Below are 20778 nucleotides of genomic sequence, written 5' to 3' on the forward strand. Positions count from 1 at the left end.
GTGCCTGGTGGTCCAGTGGGCATCCTTACCAGATGCCCAAACCACCTCAACCGACTCCTTTCTAAGCAGAGGAGCAGCGGCTCTAATCCGAGTTCCTCCCAGATGACTGAACTTCTCACCCTATCCCTAAGGGAGAAGCCAGCCACCCTCCTGAGAAAACTCATCTCGGCCACTTGTATCCGTGATCTCGTCCTTTCGGTCATTACCCATCCCTCATGACCATAGGTGAGGATAGGAACGAAGATCGAGAGCTTTGCCTTGCGGCTCAGCTCTCTTTTCGTCACAACGGTGCGGTAAAGCAAACGCAATACCGCCCCCGCTGCTCCAATTCTTCACTTGTGCTAAGGACTCATTTCCTACCCGGAGAAGGCAATCCACCGGTTTCCTGCTAAGAGTCATGGCCTCAGATTTAGTGGTGCTGATCCTCATCCCAGCCGCTTCACACTCGGCTGCCAGCCGATCCAGTGAGTGCTTAAGGTCACAGGCCGATGATGCCATCAGGACCACATCATCTGCAAAGAGCAGTGTTGAGATCCTCAGCTCACCAAACTGCAACCCCTCTCCACCACGACTACGCCTCGATATCCTGTCCATGAATATCACAAACAGGATTGGTGACAAAGCGCAGCCCTGGCGGAGGCCAACACCCACCGGGAACGGAACTGACTGGCTGCCGAGAACACGGACACAGCTCTCGCTTTGGGAGTACAGAGATCGGATGGCCCTGAGGAGTGACCCCCTCACCCCGTACTCCCGCAGCACCACCCACAGTTTCTCCCGGGGGACCCGGTCATACGCCTTCTCCAAATCCACAAAACACATGTAGACCGGATGGGCATACTCCCAGGCCCCCTCCAGGATCCTTGCGAGAGTGAAGAGCTGATCCGTAGTTCCACGTCCAGGGCGGAAACCGCATTGATCCTCTTCAATCTGAGGTTCGACAATCGGCCGAACCCTCCTTTCCAGCACCTTAGAGTAGACTTTCCCAAGGAGGCTGAGAAGTGTGATACCCCGGTAATTGGCACACACTCTCTGGTCCCCCTTTTTGAACAGGGGAACCACCACCCCGGTTTGCCACTCCTTTGTCAACCATGACAGCCCCTCAACACCCAGAGCTTTTAGCATTTCTGGCTGGATCTCATCAATCCCTGGGGCTTTGCCACTGCGGAGATGTTTAACTACCTCAGTGACTTCCACCAGGGAAATTGACGATGAACCACCATCAACCTCGAGCTCTGCCTCCATCATAGAGGGCGTGTTAGTCAGATTCAGGAGTTCCTCAAAGTGTTCCTTCCGACGTTCGACTACCTCCTCAGTCGAGGTCAACAGAGTCCCACCCTTACTGTACACAGCTTGGATGTTTCCCCGTTTCCCCCTTCTGAGGTGTCGGATGGTCGTCCAGAAACACTTTGGTGCTGACCGAAAGTCCTTCTCCATGTCCTCTCCGAACTGCTCCCACACCCGCTGCTTAGCCTCCGACACGGCAGCGGCTGCAGCCCTTCGAGCCCGCCGGTACCCTGCAACTGCGTCAGGAGTCCTCCGGGATAACATACCCCAGAAGGCCTCCTTCTTCAGTCGGACAGCTTCCCTGACCACCGGTGTCCACCACGGTGTCCGAGGGTTACCGCCCCTTGAGGAACCTAAGACCCTGAGGCTACAGCTCACCGCCGCAGCTTCAGCAATGGAGGCTTTGAACACCGCCCACTCCGGCTCAATGCCCCCAACCTCCACAGGAGTACTAGAAAAGCTCAGCCGGAGGTGTGAGTTGAAGATCTCTAGGACGGGGGCCTCCTCCAGACGTTCCCAATTCACCCGCACTACCCATTTGGGCTTACCAGGTCTGTCCAGAATCTTCCCCCATTCCCTGATCCAACTCACCACCAGATGGTGGTCGGTTGACAGTTCTGCCCCTCTCTTCACCCGAGTGTCCAAAACATAAGGCCTCAGATCAGCTGACACGATCACGAAATCGATCATCGATCTTCGGCCTAGGGTACTCTGGTACCAGGTACACTTATGAGCACCCTTATGTTCAAACATGGTCTTCGTTATGGACAATCCATGACTAGCACAGAAGTCCAGTAACAAACGACCACTCGGGTTTAGATCAGGGAGGCCGTTCCTCCCCACCACGCCTCTCCAGGTGTCTCCATCGTTGCCCACATGGGCGTTGAAGTCTCCCAGCAGCACTACGGATTCCCCTACCGGAGCGCCATACAGGACTCCATTCAGGGTCTCCAAGAAGGCTGAGTACTCTGAACTGCTGTTCGGTGCATACGCACAAACAACAGTCAGAGTTTTCCCCCCCACCACCCTTAGGTGTAGGGAGGCGACCCTCTCGTCCACCGGGGTAAACTCCAACACCGCGGCGCTCAGCCGGGGATTTATGAGTATCCCCACAACCGCCTGGCGCCTCACGCCCTGGGCAACTCCAGAGAAGAATAGAGTCCAACCCCTATCCAGGAGTACGGTACTAGAGCTGAGACTGTGCGTAGAGGTAAGCCCCACCAGATCTAACTGGTAGCGCTCCACCTCCCTCACAAGCTCCGGTTCCTTTCCCCACAGTGAGGTGACGTTCCACGTCCCCAGAGCCAGCTTCTGCCGCTCGGGTCTGGTCCGTCGGGACCCCTGCCTTTCACTGCCACCCATGTGGCAGCGCACCCGACCCCAGCGGGTCTCCCTGCAGGTGGTGGGCCCACAGGGCGAAGAGGGGGGGGGGGGTGCCACGTAGCTTGTTCGGGCTGTGCCCGGCCGGGCTCCGTGGCAAACCCGGCAACCAGGCGCTCGCCGGCGAGCCCTCCGTCTGGGCCTGGCTCCAGACGGGGGCCCCGGGCTTCCTCCGGGCAGGGTCTCTCCTCCTCTTTTTTGTGTGTTCATTGGGGTTTTCTGAACCATTCTTAGTCTGGCCCCTCACCTGAGACCACTCTGCCATGGGAGACCCTACCAGGAGCACATGGCTCCAGACAACACAGCCCTCAGGTTCACAGGGACACGCAAACCTCTCCACCACGATAAGTTGACGGTTCCAGGAGAGGCTCTTAAATCGTACCTACAATATCTTGCATACAGAATATGTTATGACGATATTGATGAATTGTAAACTACTAATGACCCACCATCTCTTGGTTTCAGTCCTATTTCCGGCACACAACTGCATAGCCGGTCACGTGGTTCCCCGGTACCTGCCGCCAACAGCCTCCCATGGTGAAGTTCACCGGGCTCCTGTTGGGGAAAAATTCCAGCTTTATATCCACGCCCAGGCCAGCGAGAACAAGTACTTAGCCATTACTTTAATCAACAATAAGAATAAAATAGAATCTTCAGTGTACCTGGTCACAATTGTGTCTTGGTTGTTTACTTTGTATACATATAAAGAAAAGAAAATGCATAGGATTTTTATATACTGTATATGTCAATTCATTGTCTTGCTTATCTTTTCATCTTTTCTGAAGGATTATGGACTTTCAGATCAGTGGCCCTCAGAACATGGCCAAGGAGATGACCAGTGGTACTTTAGGGAATGCGTCAGTCATTCTGAACTGGAAACCAGCTCTCAATGACCTCTACCGGCTTGTACCATACTTTTGTTTCCTTACATGTCAATCAATGCATCATGTTTCTTGAGCCTGTCAACGCTAACATTGAGAATGTTGTTTATCCAGTCAGTTATGTTGATACTGGCACCTAAACTGTGCATTTGATTTTATCCTCTTAATTATCCGCTTAATTTTTTTTTTCTTATCCTTTAGCCAATCAGAAATGAGGTGTGTTATTGTAATGGTCATCATCTGGATCATCTGCCTCTGAAGGTATGCAGAATACTTTCGGAAGCTTGCAATACTAGTGATGGGTGCAGCTAACTATTAAGTTCTGGAATGTTCTATCCCTTTCATTAAATGTCCCTGTGACATTTAAACTAAGACAAATCAAACAGTGCAAGGCTGCAGAAGTAGTCATAGCCATAATTAATTAAAAAGATGACTGATTTGTTTTGTTTGAGGCTTGTTGTGGTTGAAAGGCAGTGTGCTTGAATTGTGCTCATGCAGGTAAAGCTGTAGTGAAATGCTCAGCAACACAGATGACTGTTTCCCTTGAGAAAGATTCCATGGATGGCATCGACAAGAACTGGCTGAAGATGGAAGACCCCTCCTGTTCTATGAGTTCTAATGAAACACATATCATGGCTACCATGTCATTCAACACCTGTGGAACAAAACTTGAGGTACGGTTCAACATAAAAGGTGAAAAGTGTATTATTGTAGGATTTTACATTGCTGTGGACACCAGACTTATCACTAATTTGATTTATTTAAACCTTATTGTTCTAGATTTCTGCTATTTAATTTGCCAAATCAGATACACAGAGAGCAAAGGAGATGATCACTATTATAAGTCATTGTATAGGGGTAGTATACATTATACAACCCGGTATCACGCAATTTCATGCTCATGCTCAAAATTCATCTATTGAATCGTGTCCTAGAGTATGATTATCCAAGTTTTTTCGTGCTGCACAGAACAAAATGTAAACCCACACATTTTGAATGGGAGTATTTCTCTGACTTTTTCGTGCTACACACATCCTCATCGTCATCCGCTTATCCGGGGTTGGGTCGCGGGGGCAGCAGCTCAAGCAGGGGGCCCCAGACTTCCCTTTCCCGGGCCACATTGACCAGCTCTGACGGGGGGATCCTGAGGCGTTCCCAGGCCAGTGTTGAGATATAATCTCTCCACCTAGTCCTGGGTCTTCCCCGGGGTCTCCTCCCCACTGGTCGTGCCTGGAACACCTCCCAAGGGAGGCGTCCAGTGGGCATCCTTACCAGATGCCCGAACCACCTCAACTGACTCCTTTCTAAGCAAAGGAGCAGCGGCTCTAATCCGAGTTCCTCCCAGATGACTGAACTTCTCACCCTATCCCTAAGGGAGAAGCCAGCCACCCTCCTGAGAAAACTCATCTCGGCCACTTGTATCCGTGATCTCGTCCTTTCGGTCATTACCCATCCCTCATGACCATAGGTGAGGATAGGAACGAAGATCGAGAGCTTTGCCTTGCGGCTCAGCTCTCTTTTCGTCACAACGGTGCGGTAAAGCAAACGCAATACCGCCCCCGCTGCTCCAATTCTTCACTTGTGCTAAGGACTCATTTCCTACCCGGAGAAGGCAATCCACCGGTTTCCTGCTAAGAGTCATGGCCTCAGATTTAGTGGTGCTGATCCTCATCCCAGCCGCTTCACACTCGGCTGCCAGCCGATCCAGTGAGTGCTTAAGGTCACAGGCCGATGATGCCATCAGGACCACATCATCTGCAAAGAGCAGTGTTGAGATCCTCAGCTCACCAAACTGCAACCCCTCTCCACCACGACTACGCCTTGATATCCTGTCCATGAATATCACAAACAGGATTGGTGACAAAGCGCAGCCCTGGCGGAGGCCAACACCCACCGGGAACGGAACTGACTGGCTGCCGAGAACACGGACACAGCTCTCGCTTTGGGAGTACAGAGATCGGATGGCCCTGAGGAGTGACCCCCTCACCCCGTACTCCCGCAGCACCACCCACAGTTTCTCCCGGGGGACCCGGTCATACGCCTTCTCCAAATCCACAAAACACATGTAGACCGGATGGGCATACTCCCAGGCCATTGAGAACATTGAGAATGTTGTTTATCCAGTCAGTTATGTTGATACTGGCAATGGTAAAAAAAAAAAATTCTTATCCTTTAGCCAATCAGAAATGAGGTGAATGAGGTGAGAAATGCATTGCTTTGCAATGCATCACGCAATTGTATTATTGTAACTAAACTGAAACCAAACATAAGATAAGTGTCTGTGGTAAGATGAGGTAAGATAAGGGTATGTGATGGGTGGGGGCATACATCAACTGATTCTGTAAGTATAAGAGCAAATCCTGCTCCATGGAGGACAGTTGGTGAGATTCAAGTACCATGGCTTCCTACTTGGTGTTCTCAGTCCAGCTGCTCCTGCTGATCTCAGCTTCATCCGCATCACACTTTTTTGGAGGCACTATGAAATTTGTTCCCAAAGGAAGAAACCCGGATGGGTCACTTCAGGTAACAATTCTCAAGCAACCTAATAATTGAATGAAAGAAATTATTTAATATTTTTGGATTTTTTTGTATACATTAGTACCCAATAATACCCAGTAATATACTATAATTTACCATATATTTACCTAGTAATTAGGGGACTGTAAAGGGAAGGGTTACCAGCTAAACGGACAGCATGAGTGCTAAAATTATGAATGGTTCAAAAACACTGCGATCGTGGCTCCAAGAGGGAACTAATTGGTAGTGAAGTGCAGACAGGAGGATACATTTTTAGCAGAACTGTAAAAAACGGTGACAGTGAAATGAATCCATGAAACAGCAAATTGCATCTTAAACGTCATCTTACAACCGTCATCCTACAGCCTTCTCATAAGTCTTATTTTATAATAATAATTAGGCTTTTTGAAAAAAGGTTGTTGGTATACAATTGTTAAAAGTGCCTCCTGTGTGAGCTGAGGTGGTACACGGTATAAAAAGTTTGAGAACCACTGCATTAGAGCATACATTACACGATGTACATTAACCAAAAATTTAAATACAATACCCAACTTCTGGGCTGAAGAAATTTAACACAGATTACATATACCCAATTTAAATATATAGTGCCCAGTAATTTGCATTTGGTGACCAAGAATTGATGACGTCACTTCCATCGTTACATTTGATTTTTGTTAGCCAAATTACATGAACTGGAAGATGCATAAGCCAACTGTTTTAGTATAGAGAATGATTTCAAGGATTTCTTTGAATGATTTACAATGTGTGAGTTGCATCATCCCAGGACTTTCAAGACCTTGGACACAATAGTTTACTTGAAAAACAACCGTACCCTAATTTGACATATTCTGCATCTGTCATTTCATTTATTCAATAATTGTAATGAATGTGTGGGCTGTTAATGTGGTGTTTGTACCCTTGTTTTGGTTTCTGCATTGCTTTTGATGTTGATGTCTATGTATCTGTTATGTTCTTTTAATCCAGAAAAGGTGGCCGAAACAAGATCGCTTTTAACTCACTTTATTTGGTAAAGGTTTTGGTCTATTGTCTATGAAACAAAAGGAGAGGAATTGTATATAACACGCGCTGAGCTTCTCCAAGCTGAATATCTAAACGATACGCTGCCCAGCAGATCCCCTGGTAAAAAGCTAAGTTCGAGCTTAAATAGACAGGTAACGCCTCGTACCCACATACTCGTGTGGTTACTTAGCGGAAATTCCCTTAAGTGACGTTCATGGAACGCAACTCTAGCTGAAAGAAGCCAGGCTTTACGTTTAGCTTGATGGTTGTTTGGTCGGATAAGTTGCCATGGTTACTTAGCGGAGATTCCCTTAAGCCACATTAATGGAACGCAACCCTAGCTGAAAGAAGCCAGGCTAAGCAAAATAAGCCGGGCTTTGGGTTTAGCTTGGTTGATGGAATACCCCCCAGATCCCCTTGTGACTATGTACAAGTGTTGCAGCTTTTATTACATGTGGTAAGTCTGCTCCCTGTGGCTATGTGAGGATATTACCTCTTAACTATTATATGTGCTCGGTGCTGCTCCCTGTGGCTATGTGAGGATATTACCTCTTAACTATTATATGTGCTCGGTGCTGCTCCCTGTGGCTATGTGAGGATATTACCTCTTAACTATTGTATGTGCTCGGTGCTGCTGCCTGTGGCTAGGTGAGGATATTACGGCTGAAATGTGTCACATATCATAATTGTAATGTGGCTACTTAAGTGATTCTAAGATGTGTTCAGGCTTTTTCATGAATGCAAAAACAATATATATTGAATATATATATATATATATATATATATATATATATATATATATATATATATATATATATATATAGAACCAGGCAGACATGCATAATTCCAGTAAACATATCATTGCTGTAAAAAGGTCAAGTTAAAACATATTTAACACTGAAGTGTGCTTCACAGGTGGATCTACATTTCAGACAAACCTTCGGTAGCTGCTCAAAAGCCTCAGGTTGGACATGTTTGAGCGGTAACTGTGGCAACAAATGGGCATCCCAATATGGTGTTATTGACACTAGCACTAATTCAGCACCCTCTACAAATGGTTGGTGCGAAACGGAAATAGTGGAGTCAAGATATTTCCCCAGTGACGATCCCTTTGAAATGAGGTGATTTTTCTTTCATAATTAAAATCGTTTTTATTGCTTATGAAATATATTTACATTTTGTAGGAATAATTGAATCTCAATTAACCTAAATTATTTATGTGATGTAGAAATGCACACCTGCCGCTAGTAGCTCAAGAGTTCTGCTATTTAGCTGCAACTTTGTTTCTATATAGGAAAGTTAGCTGCTGTTGGATTTCCAATGTGAATAACATAGGGTCCTGGGGACTATTCACACATGTGGACTTGAAGAGAAGATCTGATTCCTGGCAGTCAAACAGCTCTCCAAATAATGCTATCCTACCTTTTCTGAGGTACGTCTTTACCATATTCTGAGCTGTGGGCAATCACATATCAATCTTATGAACTCTGTATTAATCAACGTAAATGCCTTAAATCAATTACGTTCATAAGAAAATACAGTCCAGTTCCAGTTAGCATTTAACTGAGTTAGCAAAAAAATCAATGAAAGCAGATGAGATCGATTAGCTCAGTTAGTGAAGTCAGGGTAAAATACACCATTCCAACCATATACTAAAAAAGTAAGTAAGAATAACAACTAGAAAATCTAATCCCACGCATAAGGGATTACTGTGCATAGAAATGCCTGTGAACTTTATGATCTTTTTGCAGTTAAATTCAGCTGAGGGTTGTATAGCCAATGCAAAGATTGACAGTTGAGTGTGGATGAGTTGAGTTATGGTTGGACAGAAATCAGACACTGAACATAGAAACCATCAACTTCAGTCTCTTTTCTTAATTGCACAACCTTTGAACAATTAACTTTTCTGTGGGTAAGATGAGGGGGGTAGTTAGATATGCTTCACAGTCAATACTAGAAAATGCATTTCCTGCAGAAAATGCTGAGTGCTGTAGTACAAAGTGAGGTTGAAAATGTGTTTTAATGAAGCCAGATAGATTAAGACGTAAAGAAACGTTAAATGGCTTAAATCAAGTGAAGGGATTTGAACAGAGTTCAAAAGTCTAAATGGAGTAAACCATGTAAACATGCACACCATTTAAAAAAAATTAAATGGTTGCATACCAATTAATGAAAAGCGCAAAGCATTGCTAAAGATGCAGAAATGTCAAATGAATTGAACTGAAGAATCTGAAAGGTCAAATGTATTGCAGTGCACTGCTGAAAAACCTGGAAGCTGAAATTGAAAACTGACTGACTCCAAATTGCATTACCTGAAGCAGCAAAGTGCTGAAATACATTGTTACAAAAGCTGGAAGCTAAACTGTAATACTGTCAAAGCTGGAAGATAGTAGTAGTAGTAGTACTAGCTGTAGTAGTAGTAGTAGTAGTATTAGTAGCTGTAGTAGTCACTGAAGTAGTAGCAGAAGTAGCTGAAGTAATAGTGTTACTAGCTGCACAAACTATATGCCATATGAAAGGTGTGGTATTGATTGATGTTTGTAGAAAGAATTATAATAATCCCGCCAGTTCTTTTTAAAACCAGCCGAAATTGAATGTACTCGCCTAATGCTCATTTTTCCAGCCTAACATGATTTAAAGTAGTCAAATTTGGCGGGATAAATCGCCCAATCTGGCAACGCTGCCTGAACGTCGTAAAAAGTAGTCAAATTGAGCAGCAAAAAATGCCCAATCTGGCAACACTGCCTGCACGTCCTTGCACTCCTCCCTCAGCGTAAATCAATGAGACCAACTGAAAACGAGGGGGGGCATGGAACTAAAAAAAAAAGTATAAAAGGTAACCGAAATTCTGTTTTCAGATTATTGAATATACAAGTCTTGATTTTTTAAACCTTTGAAAGAAGGTTAAGGATAAACTTTGAACCATTGAATTCCAATTCCATTCCAAAATTATTTTTTTCATTCAACATACTTTTTTCTCAAAAAGTATGTTGAATGGAATCGATTGGTTCAGTAGCCACATTAATTGCAAGTTTGGTCGGAAGAAGAATTACAGAAAAGGGATATCAATATTGTGCATTCCTATGCACAATTATTATTATTATTCCTATAGCTGTTAATTGTAAATTCTGTACTTTTTAGAGTTCCTTCAAACTGCCCGAGATCATACCACCTGATGACAGTAGACGCTGATGGTGATCAAGTCATATGCAGATATGGAACCATCCCTCACATAGAATGCTCAACATGCATACAACCCACGGGTTTCTACCTGGATGAGGTTTGTAAAAACATATCTTCCTTAACAACATGTGAACTGATTGAATTTGCTTCTAGTTTTCTTCCCTAATCTATCCAATTTATATTGTCAGGGCACTTGCATCCTACACTACAGAGTCACTATCACTGGGACATATGTGTTTGAGTTGGTAGTAGAAGACTTTCCAAGAAGCACCATCACCTTGACCTCCACAAATGGAACTCAAACCACAAGGTCTCCCCTGACTGCACCGAGACCTCCTTGGTGGACAACAACAACACCTACTACGAGTACAAATGCTCAGTATCCTGCTCCCCTCAGTAAACTTCCTCTGCAATTTTCCCTTCTTGGTAAGAAATTTAGTGGGTTTAGGCAGTTGGAGGAATATTGATGATGATAAAAAACAATACCTAACTGTTACTTATGGCGCATTTCCACTGGCGGGTACGCTTCGACCCAGCACTCGTCAGCCTGCCAAGTGAAGGTGCGGTTTAGCTCAGCTCAGTTACGGCTCGTGTTTCCTCCAAGAGTGTCTGGTTGCAGACTCATGGTGGAGTGGAGTAGAACGGAAATACATCACCTTCACTTGAATAAGGAAGTAAGTTGTATAAACAGCATGAAACAATACTGCTATATGTATAGAAATAGAAATAGATCCTAACTAATGCAGAAACATCAGGGTATTGTAATGTTCTGTTAATCTACGTAATTGTAGATAGTGGAGGTGATGTATTTCCGTTCTACAGTGGAGCTCCACTCCCCCATCAGTTTTGCGACCAGACCACTCTCCTTTCAGACGTCTCAGTACCCCAATGGAGGAGTACTGTGAGACGAGTACGGCTCAATACGGCTCAGTCCGGATCATGCCCACTTTTGGCGGTGGAAACACGACCCGTGCTGCACATTTGCAGACTGAACCGACCGCACTAGTGGTGGCTCGTTCGCAAACGAATCAGTTCGAACGAACGACTCTTTAAAACAAACAAACCGACCTGATTCGCCGCTCTCGTTCGTCGTCGTTCGTCTCGTTCGTTCACCGAGACTCGACTCCCAGCTCCACCCACTAGTTGCTGAGTCGCGCTGACTCACGAGTCGCCGTTCGTTCACTGACTGTGTTTAGCGGTGAAGACTCGAGGACTGAGACGTCACGAGAGTCAGCCGGGCAACAACATCCCGATTCCGAACATGAAGCACTCCTCAGCTAAAAGGAACTTAGTTAATGTTGTGTTGATTGATGACCGTTTGCACCATTGCACGATCGTGATTCGTTTGAGAATGAGAACGAGGGAGGAGCCGAGTCTGACCGACTCAGTGACTGAGAATCATGATTCACCGCTACCGGAAATGCGAATGAACGAACGAATGAACGACTCTTCTTGGCGAACTGACCGACGCGAACTGATTCATTCAAACGAATCATGAAATCCACCACTAGACCGCACCCTCTGGTGTAAATGCGCCATCAATGCTTACTGTATGCGTTACACATGCTCTAAAGTTGTACAGGATATTGCATGCCTTTGTAAGCTAAAACATTTCTACTTAAATTGTAGTGGATTCAGCTGTGCCGTCCTGCACTGAAGGAGAGTACCTGCCAAGGTTTGTTTACCCAACACCAAGTCATGGAGACCATCTGAATGCTCAAGTCAATGAAGAATTTGAAATGAGGATCAAAGCCCAAGCTTCTCATTCAATGTAAGGACATTTATCTGCTGACACAATGTTACATCTAAAACGGCTCATACGAGTTGTTCATAGCGCCTCAAGTGTCAACCACAACTTGATATTCTAAATAGTAATTCCTTTTGTTTTATTACAGAGTAGGGGATATAATCTTCAGTGGACCCCTGAATACCACCAAACACAGGATCGCACAGGGAGAGTTTTACATTCGATGGACCCCTACTCAATACAATCTCGGAGACCATGTTCCAATTTGCTTTATTGCTGAAGCAACTCGTTGGTAGGTTTCTTTAATTTATACATCCAACCACAATACTATTATTTGAATATACTGTATTTGTATTAAGTGTCAAAAAAGTCTCTCCCGTTCCAATATTGACCATAAAAGTGACATAAAAGTCACTTGTTGCCTTAAATCAATTTCAGGAATCAGAAGTATCAGTCTGAAATGCGATGTGTTGTGGTGAATGTTGAACATGGTGAGTATTGAATTTTTTTACACTTTTGAATCAATTACAAAGCAAACGTTATGTTTGTTACATTACATTTAATTGACAGTTATGTTGTTGAAGAAATGTATGTAGCTGATAAAATAATGCAATGTGTTTAGGTTTTGCCCCTGTTATAACTAGAGAGTGCACTGTTCTATCTGTGCACCTCCCTTCTGAAGTTGAAGAAACACTCCCATTCAAAATCCATGGGTTTACATTTCGTTCTGTGTATCATGAAAGAAAATTGGACAATCGTGCTCTGGGACACTTCAATAGAAAGATTTCGAACAAAGTCGCATGATACCGGATTGTTTACACATATGGGGCAGTTTACGAGAGATACCAGCTTGACATGTGCACACAGATTGCAGGTTTGAACCACAGCGATGTTTTGCACAATCTCTCAGAATGGGCGAAAACAAGAAGGGGTGAAGAATAAAAATGCCTAGTTTAGGATTTGCAGAATCATTGCAAATATAGGCACAACACAGCAATGGTGGTTTTGACCACAGTTATCAACCTCCCTCATACAACCAATCTACCTCTTTAGACTGAGAAAAAATCTCTTTGAATCAGGATCGCAACGGTTTACAATTGATAATTTGTAGAGAGCTTGAAAACACTTTTAATAGCAGTCATTCTCTATCGAGTATGTTTTTAATCGTGAACAAATCAACAACTTCTACAATTCTCCACACCAGTCAAAGTCCACGTGATCTGCAATGAAACCTCAATGGCAGTAGAGTTGGATAAATCCTCATTCAATGGGCTCAATGAAGATCACCTGAAGCTGATTGATTCCAGCAGCACAGCCTGCAGTCTACACTCCAATGGCACTCATGTCATTGGTATCATCCCTCTCAATGCATGTGGTACTACGATTGAGGTAATGCAAATATTATGTAAGGTATAATCTGTGTTGAGTTGTGCGGTTGTCAGAAAGGAATGCACTTTGCAGGTGTGTAGGTATTTTTCGATAACAGCAATAACAATATTATTCATATTATTAACAATTAGAATCATATTATACCATTGCCACTTGCAAACAGTGTTGAGGGTAACCTGCTACAAAGTAACATGTTACAGTACTCAGATTTGATCTTTGTTGTTACAAGTAAAGTAACACGTTAGTTTTCAAAAGAAAGTAATAAGTTAATTAGTTCGTTTTCAAACAATTTTTTTTTTTTTTCGGTAACGCATACCTTTTCGAACAAGTTATTATTATAATTTTTTTCAATATGCAACGCTGTACGATAACAAGTACATTTTTTTAAGGCAGCAATCTTTTAATGAAACAAGGGTGTTTTATTTTTGGCGAATTCTGTTTCAAAATAAAAACTTTTAGCTCAGCGACTTTTAGCTTAGCGACTTTTAGCTTAGCGACTTTTAGCTCAGTGACTTTTAGCTTAGCGACTTTTAGCTCAGTGACTTTTAGCTTAGTGACTTTTAGCTCAGCGAAAGGTGATTCTCAGCGACCAATGACAGTCTAACGTATGCGTAGTAGGCGGCACCATAACGGTGTATAAAAGCTGGTTCAAATCATTACCACAGTAGACCTCACGCTGTCAACAGTCAAGAAAACTCCAGACGACTACGACGTAGTACTACGACTTATGCCAGCGTATACCACGATGGTCCACTTGCTTCAAAATATTCCAGCGTGTTCGCCAAATTGTGTGACAGGGGCATGAGATTCACATGGAATAAAAATCTTACCGTACTCTAAATAGACAAGAGATGTCTGTCTCTAGACGATATCCGAAACTGCCGCCTCTCATTTTGGGATCTCAACACTAGAATTTTCACTGGACATGGTATAAAATGTTGTCAAATTAATTTATTGATATTTATTGATTAAATTATTGATATATAATTTAAGTGTCCTTGATCTGCAGGAGGATAATGATAATCTCATCTTCAAGAATGAGATCACCACCTTTGACGATGCCAGAGACATCATAACCAGGAAACATCTGTTGGAAGTTGGGTTTTCCTGCCAGTACCCAAAGCATGGAAATGTAACCCTGGGGTTCACAATACACAGGGACAACCTTACATTAATAGAGAGGGGCTTTGGGAGGTTCACCTATGGCTTTGAGTTCTACCCAGACAACCTTTTTCGCACAATGGTCAGTCCCAGTTTATACCCACTGGACTATGAAGTTGGAGAGAAGATTTACATGCAAATAGAAGCCACGTCTTCAGTCAATAACACTGTGCTGTTCGTGGAGTCCTGCAGAGCTTCACCTTACGATAACCCAAATTACCAGCCAACCTACCCCATCATAGAGAACGGGTAAACTACCTTCCTACCTATTTGTCTTCCTTACTTTGTTTGTTTAGCTAAAAAACAACTAACAATTTGATTTAAACTAGGTGTACAGTGGACCCCACAATTGTCATCTATTCCCCAAGTCATAATCAACAGTTTCGGATTTCAATTGATGCCTTCAAATTCATAGGAATACATGACCAGGTAAAACCAAATTAATTCAACAAAGTAGATAAAACTGCAGAAGAACAGCTAAAGTGTGGCCATGTATTGACGGGATATCTCATTATGTACAGGTGTACATCAGCTGTTCTGTCATTCTATGTGAGGCTGGGAACAACAATACCAGGTGCGCCAAGGGATGTCTAACATCGAACCAGCAGCATCATCGGAGAAAGAGAGAGGCTCTTATTGAAACAGGAGTCCACTTCATTTCCCAGGGTCCTTTGCGTTTGCGAAGCACACCAGCAAGTGAGAGCAGAGGTAATGTTGAAACTCTTCATTTGACATCATCACTTCAACAACAATATCACTTTTAAAACAAATACATATGACTTGGTGAAATATCTCTGTATTTGTATTTTATTTGCAAATGTTGTATTTATTTACTCTAGTGACCGGTCTCAATCTGAACCTGGCCTTCATCGTCGGATGCCTTCTAGCAGCGATTGCCATGATCTGTGGAGTGATGATTCACAGATCCAAGAGGGCTGCTATTCAGTATCAGCCTTTGCCAACAACTGAGCAATAGGATATCAGCGAAGATATCAAACCATTATGAGTTTATTTGAAATACTTTTTTTGAAATTCTTTGAAATATATGAATATCACTTTTGACATTTTCAGGACCAGAAATTGGTGGGTGTGCCTGGGATGGGGGTGTTGGATATGTCTCTCTGTAATATGTGATTGGTTTTTTTTGGTGGTGGTGGTGGGGGGGGGGGGGGGTGGATCTTATTGTTGTCCATCACTTTAAACCTTGCCATGATCTGTGGAGTGATGATTCACAGATTCAAGAGGGCTGCTGTTCAGTATCAGCCTTTGCCAACAACTGAGCAATAGGATATCAGCGAAGATATCAAACCATTATGAGTTTATTATCTTTCTTTGAAATATATGAATATCACTTTTGACATTTTCAGGACCAAAAATTGGTGGGTGTGCCTGGGATGGGGGTGTTGGATATGTCTCTCTGTAATATGTGATTGGTTTTTTTTGGTGGTGGGGGGGTGGGGGTGGATCTTATTGTCCATCACTTTAAACCTTATGACACTTGCTAAATATTAATGTTTTCAACATTGCCTCACACTACCTTACCATAAATGTTGGCATAATATTTTGAAGACTATTCAAAAAAAAATAAACAATTATTAATGATTACAGCTTGAATAAAACATGAATGGCTCTCTGTACAATTGTAGAGAGTTGTACTTTGTACGATGTACAAGCCCTATATATGCATATGATTCTGCTTGTGTTATAAAAGGACAAGCAAGAAATATATAAATATAGCAAAAATACTTTGCTACGCATTCATAAACATCAGCAGTAAAGTACTTCAATATATATTCAGGTATTCACAGTGTATCTGGATACCTATTGTATTTGTACTAGATATTATTATTATTAAGTCAAACATTTATAGCTTAGCCCAAAATAAAAATCAAATTTCTGTCATGTATGTGTACTGGTAACTTAGGTCTCCAAAAAGCTCGGTGACCAAATTACCATAGGGGGCGCTATAAATTCTGGTCTTAGTTAAACACTCGTCATGGCCTCCTATTGATTAGAAATTCTGAAACTTGGTGTAAATTCCTTATTTCGCATGCTGAACATTTCTGCCATTTGGACCCATAATGTCTGTCAGGATAGATTTTGCTGTACAGTGTGATTCTTGGCAAAATTTCTAAAATCATCTCAAAATGACACAATTACACACTGGAACTTGAAACGTACCAGGAACATAGAGGACACCTCCCTCAAATCGTTACATTGGCTCCCTGTATGTCAGATAATTGAGTTTAAAATCATGCTGCTCATGTTGCACCCTTGAAAGAACGACTCTGTCTTCTTTTCATGAAGCAACCAGACTTTTGCAAAGTGTGTCTTGTTCACGTCAACTTTACACCACCGCATTCCAGAACACAGCCTGATGACGTACTGGGTCACACGTCTACTTCAGCACATAGACAAGTTCTAAAATAACGTTTAACCATTTTTCCAATTACATTTTTAGCTCAGTGACATTTGTATATGTTATATTTCTAGGTCGCCACACCCTCTCCCAATAAAAAAAAATGTTGCCTTACATTTCCTTTTCTATTTTATAAATATGATACTAAACATGTATCAACGATAAAACTCTTGGGGACGGGTGAATTAACACATTATTACATATCAAAGGTTGTACTATCTCTCTCAGGGGTGTCAAACATATGGCCCGCTGGCCGGAACCGGCCCGTGAGATGATTTAATTCAGCCTGAGACTTGTGGAGCATAAATTTCTGAGTATGTAAAAGAAAAAGTAAGTCTCTAGCCCATTCCTCTGAGGAGTTATGACTTAAAAAATAAATAACCAAAATGCTCACTCCAGCCGCTAGGGGGCAGCCAAAATTTTAAAAGGAAGGAATTCCACACTTTTCCAGCAGAGGGCACTAACATAACGAGATCAGCAAATAAACAGCACATTTTAGCAACGTGGTAAATGACAATCTTGCTTCACCACTATTAAGAAGTTGTTATCAAGGGTGACACCCCCATTACCAAAATGTCTATCAAAAAGAAGAAAAGTGGACACTGAGTGCCAGTGACAGTGAGTTTTCCAGGAAAAATTGACTAAAAAAACCAGTGTGTTTGGTATGTAATCAGCAAGTTTCAGTGCTCAAAGAATATAATATTCGGCGCCACTATGAGACTCATCATAAATCAATCAATGTATAGAACTCTGAATATCCATGATTGTTTACTTCACCGGTGCTTCCCCCCCCCCCCCCCCCTTTTTTTCTTTACCGCTTTACCCCGCCCCAAACCTTTTTGTCCAATGATTAAACAATCTTTGCATACATGTGGGTTTGTTGACAAATTCTGTGACTGTTCCGAAAATTGCAATGTGAAAATGAACCGCACCAAACCAAAAAGTAAACATTGTATTTTGGTCCGGACCAACGAGAGCGAACCAAAGGACTTTCCTGGTGTGAACACGCCCTTAGTCAATCATTTGGAAGTGAAGTTCATTAGTTTTGAGCAAAATAAACATTTTAAGGTCAGAAACACATTGTTGGTCAAAAAGTGCTCCTCTTGCTCTGAAAAGCATTTTGCACACATAAAAACAAGAAAAGTTTACATATCTGTCCCTTTCAATGCAAACTTGTTACTAAGCTTACATTGGGATATATAAGCCATATACCACCATTTGGCAGTGAAGCACATTAGTTTTGAGCAAAATTCACATCTTAAGGTCAAAAACACATTGTTGGTCAAAAAGCGCTTCTCTCGCTCTGAAAAGCATTTTGCACACATAAAAACTGGAAAAGTTGATAACTCAGTCCCTTTCAATGCAAACGTGTAACTAAGCTTAAATAGGGTTATTTAGGCCATAGCGCACCATATGGAAGTGAAGAGCATTGGTTTTGAGCACAATTCACGTGTTAGGGTCAAAAACACATTGTTGGTCAAAAAGCGCTTCTCTCGCTTTGAAAAGCATTTTGGGCACATAAAAACTGGAAAAGTTGATAACTCAGTCCCTTTCAATGCAAACGTGTAACTAAGCTTAAATAGGGTTATTTAGTACATAGAGCACCATTTGGAAGTGAAGAGCATTGGTTTTGAGCTGTGACATATTTTTAGCTGTAATATTCTCACATAGCCACATGGAGCAGCACCGAGTACATAGTTGAGAGGTAATATACTCTCACATAACCACAGAGGGCAGCACTGAGTACATTTAACAATTAGGAGGTAATACTCTCACATAACCACAGAGGGCAGCACTGAGCACATTTAACAAAGTTGCAACATTTACACATAGGGGGCAACAACGGACACACAGATGAAGTGATCAAGTTTTTAGCGAGGTAGAAGAAGTCTACCTTCACCTGTTTATAAAAGCAACAGCATTGCGGTAGCCAGGCAGAATCTCTTGGGCAGTGTATCATAGATATAAAGCTTAGAGATGCTCTGCGCGTGTTATATACCATTCCTCTCCTTTTGTTTCATAGACGATAGACAATAGACCAAAACCTTTACCAAATAAACTGAGTTAAAAGCGATAATAAATCTGAGAATGGACATTCAGAATTCTGCAGTCTCAATTTGGTGTTTGGCCCAGCTTGTGAAGTGTGCCCCCCAGAATTCACAGCCATAGAGTGAGAGATAGTTTATAGATAGAAAGTATGTACATATACTTTGGTTCCTCTTCTGTGAATGTAGATGCTGTATGTATACAAATATATTTGAGAACTAGCCTACTATCTATAAGCTAGTAGCTGCATCTATGTTATAACCCAATCAATGGCTCCTTCATAAGGACAAGCCAGTGTTTTTTTCTGGTGGCTCTTTCAAGAACACTTATAAGGCTATCTTGCAAACAACACACAAACAACACACTCACGTTAAAATGTTCTAACGTCAAAGAATTTCACTCATTCAAAATGTTTCTTTTAATATTAAAGCACTACATACCTGACTGTTGTACTGTAGGTATGAATAGTAGTGGTGGCTCGTTCGCGAACGAATCAGTTCGAACGAACAACTTTTTAAAACGAACAAACCGAACTGATTCGCCGCTCTCGTTCGTCGTCGTTAGTCTCGTTCGTTATCCGAGACTCGACTCCCATTTCCACCCACTGTCGCTGAGTCGTGCTGCAGCTGACTTGCGAGTCGCCGTTCGTTCACTGACTGTGTTTAGCGGTGAAGACTCGAGGACTGAGACGTCACGAGAGTCAGCCGGGCAACAACATCCCGATTCCGAACATGAAGCACTCCTCAGCTAAAAGGAACTTAGTTAATGTTGTGTTGATTGATGACCATTTGCACCATTGCACGATCGTGGTTCGTTTGAGAATGAGAACGAGGGGGGAGCTGAGTCTGACCGACTTAGCTGAGAACGTGCATTCGCGATTCGTTTGAACGAGAACGAGGGAGGAGCCGAGTCTGACTGACTCAGTGACTGAGAACCATGATTCACCGCTACCGGAAATGCGAACGAACGAACGTATGAACGAATGAACGACTCTTCTTGGCGAACTGACCGACGCGAACTGATTAATTCAAACGAATCATGAAATCCACCACTAATGAATAGAGCTATATTGGTAGGTTCCTTAATAGCCTAACTAGTTAAATGTTAAATGTTCAGCAATATTGAGATATTTGGAAGCAGTAATGTTTTTTTGGTCATTGGTTAGAATTTCATATTTGCAAATATTTGTCATTATTAGGTGACATTGTTGTATTAGACATTGTTGTGCATGCGAGACATGGCAAAACTGTCTCAGTCATCCCAGTCGTTTCTACATAATTTAGCTTTTAAATGTCTACCATGATATATTCAGTGTTTTAAATAATATTTTAACAGTGAAAAAGCAATCATAATATATAAAGCTACAATCATTAAACAACATATCACATTGTGCGCCTAACGCACCATCAGTCAGTGCAATAGGATATAATGGATTTGACATTTATCATTGGAACTTACCAATGGATTGTCAATTATCATTGAGGTTCCAACAATTATGATTCAAACTCTCTGGCATGAGAGGTTGATTAATCAAACCTTCCAATCATGTAAAGTGGTGTTGTCTATGGTGGTTTCATGAAGTAAATGAAGAAAAATGTGAAAAATAATTAATAGGAATGTATTTGTCACTCACAGTGTACACAAGATTTTTCAATATCAATTTAGAAAAATATAATTTAGAGTTTTGACAGTTGCCATATAAATCACATTGCTGGTGTCCATTTAATTACATATAAATATAATTGTGT

At 42.4% G+C, this 20778-nt stretch overlaps 1 protein-coding gene across 1 annotated transcript; it reads left to right on the forward strand.

The window, feature by feature from the left end:
- Nucleotides 1-5945: 5945 nt before the first annotated feature.
- LOC311356597 (uncharacterized protein) lies at nucleotides 5946-15541 on the forward strand (the record flags this gene model as incomplete). The annotated part of the gene is made up of 13 exons (XM_084476379.1): nucleotides 5946-6071; nucleotides 8001-8206; nucleotides 8380-8517; nucleotides 10227-10365; nucleotides 10457-10694; nucleotides 11898-12039; nucleotides 12164-12307; nucleotides 12454-12506; nucleotides 13220-13404; nucleotides 14414-14814; nucleotides 14895-14994; nucleotides 15087-15273; nucleotides 15405-15541. The coding sequence occupies 13 exons, from the start codon at nucleotides 5946-5948 to the stop codon at nucleotides 15539-15541; spliced, it is 2196 nt and encodes a 731-aa protein (XP_084332505.1).
- Nucleotides 15542-20778: the final 5237 nt, after the last annotated feature.

The sequence above is a fragment of the Micromesistius poutassou genome (assembly GCF_964030765.1).
Source record: "Micromesistius poutassou genome assembly, chromosome: 12".
NCBI classification, from domain to species: Eukaryota; Metazoa; Chordata; class Actinopteri; order Gadiformes; family Gadidae; genus Micromesistius; species Micromesistius poutassou.